Genomic DNA, 15,584 nt, shown 5'->3' on the forward strand with positions numbered 1-15,584 from the left:
CTTCAAATATTCACAATTGTCATAAACCAGACTTTCTTTAAGTTGTAGGCTGTCTCCTCTGGGTCAGTTTTTAAGTTGGGAGGTTGCTAGAGTGTCCACTGCATTGACGATATCCTTACTTCTTTCTTCTGCTTGTTCCTTCCAGTGAACAAAAACCTATAGCCAAGCTCTTCTGTTGAAATTTAAGTGTCCTCTATGTGATCCTATCTATGTGATCCTACAGCTCACATCCTCCTCTCTGGGTAGATAAACTACTGCCATCTTCTGCAGATTCCAGGCTTCCTTCTTCTCTGACTACTCTCACAGATACTTCTCTTCACCCTGATATCCTTTACCCTGCCTCACCTTACCCAGCTAGCAGTCGCCTGCTTTATATTTCTCTAAAGGGCCTTGTCATTAATACCTCCATTTATAATCCCCAAATCTTCATCTATAGTTCATTCTCATTCTCTCTCTTCCCGCCCGCCCCCATCTCCCTCTCTCTCTCTCTCTTTCTCATTCTATCTTTGCTCCTATGTCTGAATTCTCTTTTTTGGCTAGAATTCCCAAGTGCAGAAATGGTCTCCTCCTCTTTCTAAACAACAAGGGGAGCTGGGTTTGTGATACACAACTGTAGTCCCAGCTACTCATAAAATTGAGGCAGGAGGATCACTTGAGCCCAGGAGACTGAGGCCAGACTGGGCAGCATAATGAGACCCTGTCTCTAAATAAATGAATAAATAAAAAGAAGGGGAAAAGGACAGGAAAGTATCATCTAGAGTTCGAAGTTCAAATTTCAATCTGTGTTTTTTTTTTTTTTTCTGGGTATTGGGGATTAAACCCAAGAGTGCTTAGCCACTGAGCCACATCCCCAGCCCTTTTTATATTTTATTTAGAGACAGGGTCTCACTAAGGTTCTAAGTTTCTGAGGGTAGCTTTGAATTCAAGATCCTCCTGGTTCAGCTCCTAAATGTGATTATAGGCATGCGCCCAGCAATGAACTGTTTTTTAATTTTTATTTTTCAGCACTAGAGATTGAACCCAGTGACACTCTACCACTGAGCCACATCCCAGCACTTTTGTATTTTTTATTTTGAGACAGGGTCTTGCTAAATTGCCAAGCTGGCCTTGAATTTGGGATTCTCCTGCCTCAGTCTCCAGAATCACTGGGATTATAGGCATGCGCCACCATGCCTGGCCAGCCCAAATTTCTGATCATGCTTCATACTGAAAGTCCCTCTCAATGGCTGAATGCCCAGGGCTATAAGGACACATCTCAAAGGAGTTGAAGGCACTGTCAGAAAGCTGGGCGAAGAAGTAAGGTTATATAAATGTAGTAAATGAGGATCAAGAGAACATCAGATAAATGATCAAGAAAGAGTCAGATGCCACAAAGAGATCAGAATGCAAGAAGAGTCAGTAAAAATCACTAGAGCTGGTAATTGGAAGTCACTGATGACCTTGAGAAAACATTTTCAGTAGTACAATGAAGACAGACTCAGTCAGTTAACAAAATTTAGGAACACTCAGCACTCACCAGGAAGGATATCTCACTTCCTTCTTGTATTTTCATTTACAGAAAAAGTTTAGATAGTTTGTTAAATGAACATGATGTCTTTTAAATATGGATATAAGTCTGCAAATTTTGAATATGATGATCAAGGTTTTAGAGTGATTTGAAAGTGTCTTATAGATTATAAAATTAACAAGAATTTCAAGTTCTTTTTTGAAAGAAAACAATGCTTACTTAACTTTTTATTTCAGTATGAAAACTTGACTTCAAAAATAGATTACTAACAAAACCAGTCAAATTATTTTGCATGATTTCTACAAATTACACTTTTAGTTTTTTTCTCAATATATATCATATGGCCTAAAAATATTACTTATCAAAGCTTTTATGTATGGTGCTGCACTGTTTAAAACTAATGGGTGCTATTTTATATCATAGTCCAGAAAATGTGAGTGCCTCCTGCCTCCATAGTACCTCACAAGGCCCATCTCCATTTCTGTCTTAGAATCAAGCCTCTTAATTACAAAGTTTTTCCTCTATGCTCTTGTTCATTCCTTTGAGGAGATGAAGTCTGGGAATATACGTGAAGGTGGTAATGGTGGCAGGGGTGGAATGGAGGGAAGATGGGACAACACTGGGTGTCATTTTATTTCTCTGACCAATCCATCTTCCCCTAAAACATCTCCAAGTAGTCATTCCCAGAATCTACTCCTTTTTTGACTTTCACAGTTTTGGCTCTTATGTGTCTGGGAGTCAAGTATCTTGGCTCTACTCCCAACTAGCAAGTTAGTCCACTTCTCAGGCTTTAGTTTCCTCATTTATAAATGCAGTGTAAGGCCATTTAGTTCTTATGATTTTATCACTTCTACTTTCTGAAATCTAGCCAAACCCTGGTATTGCCATAAAAATTCTGAGTCAGTCTTTCCCACCCCTTATACAAACAAGTTCAGCCCTCAGTTATTGAGCCACTAGTGCCCTGTGGAAGTCTGTCCTAAGCTAGGCACAATCTAGGTTCTAAGATACTGGGGTACTGAACATGGAGAAGAAGGTCCTTGTCCTGGAGTTCCCTATTTCCTAGAGAAAAAAATGGACTCAGAGAAACCCAAACACTTAGTAAAATAAGTATAAATAGCAGAATCAAACCCTGAGCAAGTGCTCAAAGTGCTTAATCTAAAGGAGATCTAGGAGGGAAAGATGAAGCTGGATTGTTAGATCTGATTTTAAAGACAAGAAAATGGAAGCAGCTATTAATATTAGAAGAGATTAAAGTGCTGTTTTAAGAAAATAACTCTTTTTTGTAATTAAAAAAAACACACCATTTGTGGTCAGCATTATTATTATTTTTTAGTTGTTGATGGGCCCTTATTTATTTATATGCAGTGATGATTCGAACCCAGTGCCTCACACATACTAGGCAACGCTCTCCCACTGAGCCACAATCCCAGCTCCGTAATATGTTTTTGAAAAGAGAGTAATGGGGGCTGGGGTTGTGACTCAGTGGTAGAACGCTTGCCTAGCACTGGCAAGGTCTTGGGTTCGATCCTCAGAACCATACAAACAACAACAACAATAAAATGAAAGTTAAATTCTTAAAAAAAAAAAAAGAGGGTAAGGGGAAAGCAAGCACAGCTTCAAAGAAAAATTACCTATGGAAATTTGGTAAGGAACCTAGGCAAGTGGCAAGGCTTTGACACAAGCTGGGAAGTTGGGAGGAATAGGACATGCTATTAATAAAAAGCTGATTCCATAGTCAATGATCACCTATGGCTGTTATGTTACACAAACAAGGAGATAACCAGGGCTGGGGCTATAGCTCAATTGGTAAAGTGCCTGCCTTGCAGGCACAAGGCCCTTGATTCAATCCCCAACACCACACACACAGAAAGAGACAACCAGACATTACAGGTGCTTCCTGAGAGAAGAATATACAAACACCTATGAAATATTTTTGACATCAAAACAAAGACAAAAAAACTAAGTCTCATCAAGCCTGTAAATCAATCAATTTGCCAGGACATAGGAACTCCTCAAATAATAAGACAGAGATCAATCAGCAAAATATAGGCTGCAGGGAACTGCAGGACAAATAACCTGATATCAACAACAAATCAAAGAGAGGAATCAGAAATCTATAGATTAAGAGATTTAAATCTGAGAGGTTTAAGCATGTCATTGAATTGCTGATTTCAACAAACTGTTGAAAAAAAAAAAAGATTCAATCACGGAAACTTGAACATTGACTGGAATATTTTTTTCCCCCTTTTTTAGGTGCTGGGGATAGAACCCAGAGCCTTGCACAAGCTAGGCAAACACTCTACCACTGAGTTACAACCCCTTAACAGTATATTTCAGTATTAAGGAATGGTGCTAAATTTTTTAGATAGCACTTAAAACTTGCATTTTAGTGGGATATTTAATCTGAAATATCTTAAATATTTAATATAAAATAAATAGTATGTAGTTAAATTGGGGGAAAAAGCAAGTTGCAAAACCACATGCATGGAATAATCTCACTTTTGTAAACCTCACATTTATTATGGATACATTTAGATACCACATACAAACATAGCAAGATAGTTGTAAGGATGTAAAACCACAGAGGTCATAGTTTAGGAGTGTGAAATTCTTACTGTTTTTACATTCATTTTATTTTTTCTTAAGTACTTTCTGATTTTTTATAATGAGTAATGAAATTAAAATTTTTATGGATGAAATGATTACTGGAATTTGCTTCATAAAAATCAAGGATAGAAGAAAAGTACAGACAGATAAGATTGCCCATGAGATGATAAATTATTGGGTGATAGGTATATGATGATTCATCATACAATTTTCTCTTCCTTTGTATATATTTGAAATTTTCCATTTAAAAAGTTTAAAAGTAAAAGTAAGATTCCCAGGTCCTACTCCCAGAGACCTTGCACTTTTAAATACTTCCCAAGTGATTTTAATTTATAGTCAATTACTTTGATAATAGTTAATATCCTTCCACTATCATTTAAAATGGTTTTCCATATAATTCAACTAACTGATATTGTATATGTAGAATTTGGCTGATCTTTGTCCCTGGTTCCTGGGAGATAACCTTCAAATATTATGTCTCTGTTATTCATTGTGGTCCCCTCAGACCACACCTGAGTTTATACTAAATTCAAGATGGTGGCTGTCCATGCTGGAAAGATCAACCTTGTCATTAGAAGATTCAGGCTTTGAGACAAGTAAGAGGAAGGGAAGGAAGCTAGAGATTTGAGTTCAAGCACATAGCCCATGATTCAACATGTAAAGAAACTGCAATAAGGGGCTGGGATTGTGGCTCAGCGGTAGAACGCTCGTCTAATACGTGCAAGGCCCTGGGTTCGATCCTCAGCACCACATAAAAATAAATTAAAAAACAAAAATAAAGGTATTATTGGGGCTGGGGATGTGGCTCAAGCAGTAGCGCGCTTGCCTGGCATGCGTGCGGCCTGGGTTTGATCCTCAGCACCACATACAAACAAAGATGTTGTGTCTGCCGAAAACGAAAAAATAAATATTAAAATTCTCTCTCTCTCTCTCTTTTAAAAAAAATTAAGGTATTATGTTTAACTACTTATAAAAAAATAAAAAAGAAAAAAAGAAAGAAACTACAATAAGAACTCTGGACACCTAAAGCTCACCTGATATGCCAAGCATGACATGTCCTAAAGACATAGAAGCTTTGTGTTTGGAACCCTCTCCCACCTCACCTTATATGTGTCTTCATTTGGCTGGTCCTGATTCATATCCTTTGTAATAAAATCATAATATGTGTAGAAACTTTATGAGTTCTGAGAGTCATTCTAATGAATTATCAAACCTGAACAGATTAACACTCTTATTATAAAGAGGGGACAGTAATCTTCAGGTTTAATGTAAAAATTAAATGATATAATGTATGTAAAATACTGAGCACAAACCCTGCCCATGGTAGATAGGAAGTAAAAAATCCCATGGAGCTTAAACCTGTTAGCCACTTCATAGTGTAAATTTTCTACATAAAATTATCCATAATACCCTGCTGAAATAGAAGAAACAGTGATAAAAGGAGGTTTGTTGGTGGCAATGACAAGTAAAAGATGGAGGTATTATTTTGGAATAAAGGACTTAGGTAGAAAAGATGTAGTAAACAACAATAGGAGAACAGGGGCCACTGAGTCGAGAGGAGACCTAGGATAGGAATGGTACCCTGGGAGGTATATAAGCCCAAAACAAAGGTGGCAGGGGCTCACTTTAATGTTGTCTAAGGATCTGGTGATGCCTCAGTACCTTGGCAATCCTCAGGAGGAACCAATTAAAGAGAAAAGAACACTCCTCTATCTCCCACAAATCCCTAGATGAGTGGTTAACTGCCCCTGAGTTCAATCCAGGAACAGAAAGGTAAATTTCTCTGGTTCCAGAGGAAGGATAAGCAGCAGGTCACCCTGTGGCCCTGAGCCCTTGGGGGAGGCTGGGTTGGTAAGGATGCTTGCAGAACCTGTGTTCTTCTGCCACACATCCCATATGTCTTCTTTCTTTCTCCAAGCTTCCCTTCCCCCAATTACCTGTTGTTGATAGAAGTTGCTGGCACTTTGTTCGAATCGCTCATCTTTGGTTTCTACAGTTTTCCCCAATTTTTGTAGGACCTGGGAGATATAAGACAGAAAAGGCCATAGTTATAGTCAAGTATCTCTCATATGTTGGTCTTATATGACTGTGGCTTCTCTCATAGTCTTGGAAGCAACTAAGGGTCTTACTCTTATTACCCCAGCAGAATTAGGAATATATCATGTTGCTGACAAACCAATCATATTTTGTGATTCTTTTCAAATAAGTGTAACTGGAGGTATGCAGCAGTGTGCTAGAGGATATATCTATTTCCAAATAAATAAGATTTACCTTCCTAGAATCTCATTGCTATTTAAAGTCCTTTTTAAAAAATACTTTTTAATTGTAGTTGGACACATTGTGTTTATTTATTTATTTATATGGTGGTGCTGAGAATAAAACCCAGTGCCTAACACGTGCAAGGCAAGTCCTCTACCACTGGGTCACAACCTCAGCCCCTAAAGTCCTTTTTTTTTAAGGCTGGGGATGTGGCTCAATGATAGATACACTTGCCTAGCATGTGCAAGGCCCTGGGTTCAATCTTGAGTACTGCAAAAATAAAGTTTTTTAGGGTGTTAGGGATTGAACCCAGGGCCTTATACAAGCTAAGCACATGATGTACCACTGAACTACCTTCTGGCCCTAAAGTGTTTTTCTTAAGGAGAAAGAAGGAAGACATGTTGTTTATTTTTGGTACTGAGGACTGAACCCAGGGGTGCGCTATCACTTAGCTACATCCTCAGTCTTTTTTACTTTGAGACAGGGTCTTACTAAGTTGCCTAGTCTGGCCTTGAACTTGCAATCCTCCTGCATCAGCCTCCCAAGTTGCTGGGAATACAGGTGTGTACCACTGTGCCTGGTGAGGGCATTATCTTAAAACAAAGATTAACAAAAAGAACATAAAATATGCATAGCTCTTAAAGATAAATTTGAGCCTTAAAGATATTTTTAAAATTTTTTAAAAATAGTTGTAGATGGACACAATACTTTTCTTTCTTTCTTTTTATATGGTGCTGAGGATCAAACCCAGCGCCTCACACATGTAAGGCAAGGGCTCTTCCACTAGCTACAACCCCATCTCCCTTGAAGACATTTCTCTTAAAAGACCCTTGTCTAGCCATAGACACAGATTCTTCTCAATAGATGAGGTTAGAGAGATGAGCAGGAAACTCTTCTTTCCATGAGGGCCTTTGTGGAAAACTTTGAGAAGCCCTGATAAAATACATTTGAAATTCAGCTAGAAATGAATGCTATCCAGGTCTGTCTTCTCTCAACTAGAAAACCTGAGAGACATCCATTATACAGTCTCAGTGCTAAGGCAAAAGACAAGGTAGTAAAAAAGACCCAGTCTCTATTGTCAAAGGGGACACTGCCTTTCTGGAATGCCCTTCCTCACCTTGTCTGCCAGGCACATATCTTAAAACAAAACAAACCAAACCAGTTGAATGTCCTTTGTGATGCTTAACCACATAAGTTTCATCTCATTAATCAAGCTAACCACTCCCTGTTCAGTGGTTGCAACATCTGTAAGTTGTATATGCTTCTATTACTGTTTTGTTATTTGAATTTATCTGTCTTTTCAAACTGGGACTCCTTAAGGACTGAGTACTTTCTTTATTTATTTAGATCTCTCAGTATCCAGAAAATAGATATTAGTAATTTTAACAGGAAAGGAGAGTGAGACTGGTATAAAAGAAGACCATTGGCTGGACCTTGAAATAGGATTTTGACTGATTGGAGTAGAGTATAAAGAGCCAGGCATGGTGCACACCTATAATCCCAACGATTTGGGAGGCTGAGGAAGGGGGATTGCAAGTTCCAGGCTAGCCTAGGGAATTTAGCAAGACCTTGTCTTTAAAAAAAAAAAAAAAAAGGCTGGGGATGTAGCTTATTGGTAGAGTGCTTGACTAACATGTGCAAGGTCCTGGGTTCAATCCCCAGCACTGCTAAAAAAGGAGAGAGAAAGGAAGAAAGGGACAGGGAGAAGAAAGAGGATTCAAGGCAGACAACAGCGTCAGCAAAGTCATGGGAGGATGTGACTTCACAGCAGCTTCCTAAGATGTTTTGGCACAGCTCATTTAGGGTGTGTTATGGGGAGTGATGGGGAATTAAGTTAGAGAGATTGGAGTCTCTTTATGAAGGGTTTTGAATCACATGCATAAGTGCTGAGGTCTTGGGAGTGAGGAAGGCTCTATGCAGAGACAGACCCAAGTGTCTCCAATCTTACCCCAGGGGGTTAATGTCTCTCACTTATGGAGCTCTGTAGTGGTTAAGCTCAAGGGCTCTTAGAAAGTCAGATATTAATTAACTCTCATCTCGGCCTTTCCACTTACTGGCTATAAGCCTTTGGGCAAGTCACTTAAATCTCCTGAGCCTCAGTGTATAGAACTTCCTTTCCTCCATTAGGATAATATTTCTCTCCTGAAGTTGTTGAGAGGATTAAATGAGGTTATGTATGTGAACTGCCTTTCTCTGTGCTGCCCTGCAGTGAGCAATCAATACATATATATTATCATGTCTAGTTTTTCTTCCTTGTCTATAAATGCCTATATTTCCTTTTCAGTTTAGCCATGTCTATTTGTCTGTGTGTGTCTCTAACTTCACCTCTGTTGCCATGCCTGCACAGTGCCATACTCCCTGGCTCCACCCTCTTCCCCCAACAAAACATTGTCCTCTACCAGAAAGTTGCCAAACTACCTTGTTTAGTGGTAAGTGCAGCTCTTACTTCCTTTTTTGCTACCCCTCCCTTCCTTTGCCCTTGGTTGGCTCTTCCTAGGTGGAGGGGGTGAGAAAGAGAGAAAAAGTTTAAGGTAGGGTATGATGGAGCCCTCTCCCCAGTTTCCAAAGGAAGACCAAAAGGCTTTCAATTCTGAAAGAGAAAAGTCGATTGTTATCACCCTGGAAATGTACCTCAGGGCCCTGGGCCCAGAGTTGTCTGTTGTCATAAGCAATAGGTCCATGCGTCCTGTGTCAGGGCACTTATACTCTCAAGGAGAAACCCTAGAGGGAACAGGATATACAGATGCTCAGTAGATTTTTTTCCCTAGTATTGGGAATTAAACCAGGGCCTTGCACATGCTAGACAACACTATCACTGAGCTACAACCCCAGCCCTTTTTATTTTATTTTGAGACAGGATCTTGCTAAGTTGCCCAGGCTTGCCTCAACTTTATGATTGTCCTGCCTCAGTCTCCCAAATAACTGGAGTACAGGCATGTGCCACTGAGCTGAGCTCAACGGTTGTTTGTTAAAAAAAAAAATTCTATTTTTGGATCACTTCCTAATGATAACCTACAATATAACATCAGTCCCTAAAGTCCTGTCCTGAGAATTCTGCCCCAAATTTGCCTGGCCTGGCAGCTGAAAAGTTAGAATACAGACATTTGGTGGTGGTGGTGGGGGGGGGGGGGCGGGGATCAAAGAGTAAATGTGACAAAATGTTAACACTTGATGAATATGGATGAATAATATTTCAGTGTTCACTGACCTATTCCTATTCTAATAACTCTTTCATAGACTGGGGTGGAGTGATAAAGCTTAAAAAAATCACTGCATAAATATTTGGTGGCTACCAAATACATGATCCTTCACCATAAGTGATTATTGATTACATTTCAGCTAATTCTCTCAATTGGGGTAATTTGAACAGGGTCTGGATGTTAGATATTATGAAGCATTATTTTTCTCTAGGTGCAATAGTTTTGTTGTGTTGATGTGAGAAATCTTTAGGATATATGCTGAAGTGAGCTTTCCTTAATATGGCCTCAATATACTTTTTCCACAGTCCACACAGGACTGTGCTCGGGCTCAGCTGCATTTCTCACTACTTTGCCTAAAAGGATTTGCAGACTCCTGCTGGATTATGCTGGCATTCCTTGGCTGGAATGCTCTCTCACCCACTTGCCCGAGGAACTAGGAATCATCCACAATTCCTGTTTCAAATTCAGCCTCCAGAGTTAAGCCTCCCTCCATTCTCCCCACTCTTTCTGCTTTCTGAATTCCCACAGATGTATCTCTCAGCTCTCTTACTTTTATTTTATTTTTTTACTAGATTGTAAGCTTCTGACAGGCAAGAAAAGATTGCCTTTTATTCTGGTTCCAGCCAAGTCCCCTGAACAAAGAAATTTTCCACAAATATTTGATGAATTAAATCCTCTGGGACTGAAGTTGAGTAAAAGTCAACAGAGAAAAAGACCAACAAAGGAGTGTTAAAAAATGCTCTTGCTTAGGGGAGAGCTGAGAGGTCTGCCACAGAGAAATCACAAACAGATGGTGAATGCAGTAGTCTGAAATGTGAAGATGTAACAAACTATAAAAATACAATGAAGCCAGCCTGAACCCAGTCTCATGTTGTGTTTGGGTGGGAACTGGAAAACAGAACAAGAAGAATGTTTCATCTCTATTGTGTTTAACAGTCACTTGACCATTACTCCCAGCTTTTCAGGGGAAGATGAGCCTGTTTCCACTGGTATCCCTGATCCTTCTGAGAAAGGATCAGCAGGAAGTGGGGAGGCACAGATGTCAGAGTGGTTTATCAGGAACCTTGCAAAGGCAGCAGCCTGAGGTTATTCAAAGACAGAACACCTGGGTTTCAGTAATTTTTCTGCCATTTGCCAATCTCTTTTGAAACTTGTTTCCTTATTTCTAAAATTGGAATCCTGGGGCTGAGGGTGTAGCTTAGTGGTAAAGCACTTGCCTAATATATGCAAACCCCTGGGTTCAAACCCCAGGACCAAAAAAAAAAAAAAATTGGAATACAAACATCTTATTTAAAGTGTGTTGAAGAGATGAAGTGAGATCATATTACTAGAATGTTGGTTCCATAAGGGAGAGATCATGCCTTCTTATGTTCCTGTGCCTGCTCCATCACAGGCACATGATATTTGACACATTAACCATTATTATACATTCCTCAAGAGATTATATCCTTTCTCTTTACTGAAACTGTCTCCCTCTTTACCTTATTGTCAGTTACCTCCCAAGACCCAACGACTCTGGTTAGGAGCTGAATGAACTGAACCAGCTCCATCTTCCCATACCATTCTCTCCCTTGTCCACACAATACCTCTGGCTACCGCTTCAAGTTCCATGTCTGACTCTTCCTATATTTGAGTATGGGTTCAGAGTATGCTGTTTTCTGCATCAACCTGGAAGTTTCCCAGGGAAGACTCATGTTTGCTCTTCTTTCCCCACCTCGTAAGGGTTCAGGGCAGGAAGAAGAGGGTGCTAGCTGGGTGGCTGGTTTTCCTTTGGGGAAATATTTGACTCTGAGGTTCAAGTCCCCTTTCCTTTTCAATTTGGATTTCCACTCTGAATTTCATAAAGAATATCAACTCTCTTATTTTATAGACGCAAGATTTAAAGTCTAAAGCAGGCATTACTTGAGATTTTGGAGTCCATGCTTAAAAAGGAGAGAAAGCCCAAAGTAAGGGCACAGTGTTGATGACAGGGTAGGTCAAGACAGAGTGAAAGAGTGAAGCAAGCTGGTCATGGTAATGCACACCTGTAATCCCAGCAACTCAGGAGGCTGAGGCAAGAGGATTGCAAGTTCAAAGCCAGCCTAAGCAATTTAGTGAGGCCCTAAGCAATTTGGTGAGACCCTGTCTCAAAATAAAAAATAAAAAGGGCTGTGGATGTGGCTTAGTGGTAAAGCACATCTGGGTTCAATTCCTGGTTTAAAAAAAAAATCAGTGTACCTTTTTTTTTTTTTTTTTTAAGCAGGTTGAACCCCAAGGGTGCTTAACCACGGACCTACATCTCCAGCCTTTTTTTCTATTTTTTTGAGACAGGGTCTTATTAAGTTGCTTAGGGTGTCACTAAGTTGCTGAGGCTGGTCTTGAACTTTCGGTCCTTCTGCCTCAGCCTCCTGAGCTGCTGGGATTACAGATGTGCACCATCAAGCCCAGCTAAGTACTATGTTTTTTAAAAAAATTTGTTTTGTGGTGCCCAGGATTTTGGGTATGCTAAGCAAGCACTCTTCCACTGAGTTCCATCCCTTGCCCTTGGTATTTCTTTAAAAAAAAAATGCTATTATTTGTGAGATTGTTTTTCCTTCCTTTTTCTTTTCCTTTGGGGTTTTTGTTCTTTTTTTCAACCACAATGTGGCTTTCTCTGGGGTACCTCCTGCTCCCCCATACTGTTTCTAACCCAACCTTCTCATAAGCAGTCACTCTCTCTGATCTATCAGATTTGTAATCAGCCTTTAGAAAGGCTGAAACAACCACCAAGGTTAGAGTAAGTGAAGTAACTTAAGTTCAACACATAAAATCTTGCCCTTTTCCTCTTCTGTTTCACAGGACTTCAAAAGACAGAAAAAGTATAAGATCCTCTCCCTTTCATTGTGATCTCTGTTTTTGTTTTTGGTACTGGAGATTGAACCCAGGGGCACTTTACCACTGAGTCACTTCCCCAGCCCTTTTAATTTTTATTTATTTATTTATTTGAGAGAGAGTCTTTCTAAGTTGCTTAGCGCCTCTCTAAATTGCTGAAGCTGGTCTTGAATTTGTGATCTTCCTGTCTCAACCTCACGAACTGCTGGGATTACAGGCCTGCACCACCACATCTGGCTCCATTGTGGTCTCTTTTTTTTTAGTTGTTGATGGACCTTTATTTTTTATTTATTTCTATGTGGTGCTGAAAATTGAACCCAGTGCCTCACACATGCTAGGCAAAGGCTCTACCACTGAGCCACAACCCCAGCCTTCCATTGTGGTCTCTTAAAGTCAGGAACGACATCTATATTCCATCACTGCTCAATTGATAACCCACTTGAGAGAGAGTTGGTTGCCCTTTATCCTTCCAAAGCTGCCTCTGCCTTTACAATACAAATATTTCAGTTGTTAAGCCTGTGCCATTCATCTACATGCTTCTAAGACTGTAACTCTTAGAAAACCAAGACTGTATCTGAAGTCCTTCTTGTATCTCCATCCCCCTTTTTCTTCTGGCTTACCTGTTTTCCCGTACCACCTTGTCTACTAGGTTGATGGTAGGTGGAAATTCGAAGCAAAAAAAATACATTGGACAGTTACAAAAATGCCATTAAAATGTACAGAGAGTGTCCACCTGATCTGGACAGGCAGGTTAAGTTGTAATGGGCAGCCTACCCAATGCTGGAGTAGGCTACCCAGATAAGAAGGGCACAATTGAAGAGATGCTCCATCATCCTGGGCAGTGTGGTCTCCAAAGCCAAAGGGAGGGTACAGGAAGCAGATATGGGTCATTAAACCACCACCAGAGGCCAGGAAGGGGTAGGTACAGAAAGAATTATGTAGATTCTTGAGTCCTCAGGGGATGGTCAAAAGCCAAGTTTTAGTGTCAGTATCTGGCATCACAGCTGGTTGTCACCGTCTTTGCCTTTGGGGAAATTACCCTCCAATTTCATCATCTGTAAAAAGGCCACCATCCTGGCCTTATTACGAGGACGAACCCTGCAGCGCGGATGGCCGCCAACGCTGGCTCCTTTCTGTCATGTTTTCTGGGTCAGCCTGAGGGTTGTTCCTGACAGAAACCGTTGTCTCCTGGGCTTCGCCCAGCCTTGCTCAAGATGGCTTGGTGTTCTCCGTTCTCTCCCATCTGCCAGTTTTCATGGACACCCACTCCCCACCCCACTTCCCCGGGGGTCAGCGGGGACCCTCCTCCTCGGCCCAGGCCCCGCCGCCTACCTTCTCCTGGGCCCTGCTGAACTTCTTCTGCACCTGCTTGGCGAAGAGGCCCGCAGCGCCGCCCGCCTTGCCCTCGGCCATCCTGCAGCTCCGCTCGGGGCAGCTGGCCCAGCTCCCTGTGGTTTCCAGAGGCCCCCCGGGAGGAAGTGCTGCGGCTCCCAGCATGCCTCGCGCCAGCCAGCAAGCAGGCGGCCTGGGCCTCCCTGCCCCCAGGGCTGCCCTCCTGCCCCCAGGGCTGCCCTCCTGCCCCCAGGGCTGCCCTCCTGCCCCCAGGGCTGCCCTCCTGCCCCCAGGGCTGCCCTCCTGCCCCCAGGGCTGCCCTCCTGCCCCCAGGGCTGCCCTCCTGCCCCCAGGGCTGCCCTCCTGCCCCCAGGGCTGCCCTCCTGCCCCCAGGGCTGCCCTCCTGCCCCCAGGGCTGCCCTGCACTGGCCAGGCTCTACAGGCCACCCCAGCCCCACACCAAAGACACCCCCAGCCTTGAAGCCTGGGCCGCAGACGCCAAGGCCCATCCACAGCCCCAAACAACCCAGCTCAGGGTGCAGCCCAGAGTAGCAGGCTGAGGGCCCCGTGGGGACATCCCCAGGCTGGGTCATTTGGTCCTCACTTTGCCTGGTGGCAGGGGAACATCGACCCCATTGAACAGGATCTTCAAATGTGAGCCTAGACTCATTCCTTCCAGAAAACAAATTAGCCAGCACATCAACATTGGAAAATAACAAACAACCTGGCAGAAAATGTTGAGTTCAACTCACTGTGACTATTTATTGTATCAGAAAATGTCTCTCAGTTCTAGGAGTATTCGTGTGGCGTGGGCAAGTCAACTGTATTTCTTGCCCCATGTTGCGGTTTAGCTAATGCCTAAGTCTGGAATTGCTAGTGGGAGAGTGCCGAAAGGAGCCAGGGCTCCAGATATGGATGTGAAAGGGAGCAACAACTGCAGAGAGAAAATGAAGCGATCTTATTTTTTTAAAAAAAGGACTGAGTATGGGAACCTGTGCAGGGGACGGGGAGCAAGTTTTTCTAGTTGGAGTGCAGTATACTAGATGGAAGCCGAATGTGAACTCAGACACAGATTGTGCAAATTAGGGTGGGGCTACTGAGATGACAACTGTTGTCTCTTTAGAGATGTGGATGTGGAAGTTACTCTCTGACCTGTTTGAGGGGTTAGCTGGAAATTAGGATATTACATTTGGAGGAACCATTTATTCAAGGATTCTACAGTGTGGGGCTGGGGATGTGACTCAAGCAGTAGCGCGCTTGCCTGGCATGCGTCGGACCCGGGTTCGATCCTCAGCACCACATACAAAAAAAAGATGTTGTGTCTGCTGAAAACTAAAAAATAAATATTAAAATTCTCTCTCTCTCTCTCTCTCTTTAAAAAAATGGATTCTACAGTGCATATTAAATTCTTTCAAGGAAGGAAAGGAGATCAAAATATACTTCCCAAGAAGTTGGAGGCCTTCCACAAAATTACCTGCTGTTGTTTTGCACTTCTTCCCCGCCCCCAGTAGACACAGTGCACTCAAACTAAACTGTGTGCCAGGCATTGCTGGTGCTGGGAAGCCAAGGATGAATACAATGCAGCCCCTGACCTCAAGATGTTCACAGTCTGGTGGAGCTAGGTTGGTAATCAGATGATTCCACTGTAGTCTGCTTAGTTCATTTACAGAAATGGACACAAAAATTTCAGGCAATAAGTGATTAGTGTTTATTCTGATTTTAGCTTTTGTGATCATCTGTGAGAGCCATAATGGTAAAGATGGAAGGATTTGATGTTGGATGGAGGGGAGAGGAAAGAAATGCAGAGGATGGTGATGCTGCTGGGACAC

General features: G+C 41.9%; 1 protein-coding gene across 3 annotated transcripts in view; it reads right to left on the reverse strand.

The window, feature by feature from the left end:
- Bin2 (bridging integrator 2) overlaps positions 1-13,887 on the reverse strand; it is a 32,204-nt gene extending 18,317 nt beyond the window's left edge. For 2 of the 3 annotated variants that reach the window (XM_046436144.2, XM_046436143.2), the window contains exons 1-2: positions 13,756-13,887; positions 6,052-6,132 (exon numbers count right to left, since the gene is read on the reverse strand). In XM_046436144.2, the coding sequence (XP_046292100.1) occupies positions 6,052-6,132; positions 13,756-13,836 (162 nt within the window). In that variant the 5' untranslated portion in view covers positions 13,837-13,887. Of the gene's footprint in view, positions 1-6,051; positions 6,133-13,043; positions 13,652-13,755 lie in introns of those variants that run through there. The other variant, XM_046436145.2, reaches the window with a different exon arrangement.
- Between the last annotated feature and the right edge of the window lie 1,697 nt (positions 13,888-15,584).

The sequence above is a fragment of the Marmota monax genome, unplaced genomic scaffold, assembly GCF_021218885.2.
Source record: "Marmota monax isolate L192 unplaced genomic scaffold, Marmota_monax_Labrador192_F-V1.1 WCK01_AAM20220418_F8-fsc00012, whole genome shotgun sequence".
Lineage (NCBI taxonomy): Eukaryota > Metazoa > Chordata > Mammalia > Rodentia > Sciuridae > Marmota > Marmota monax.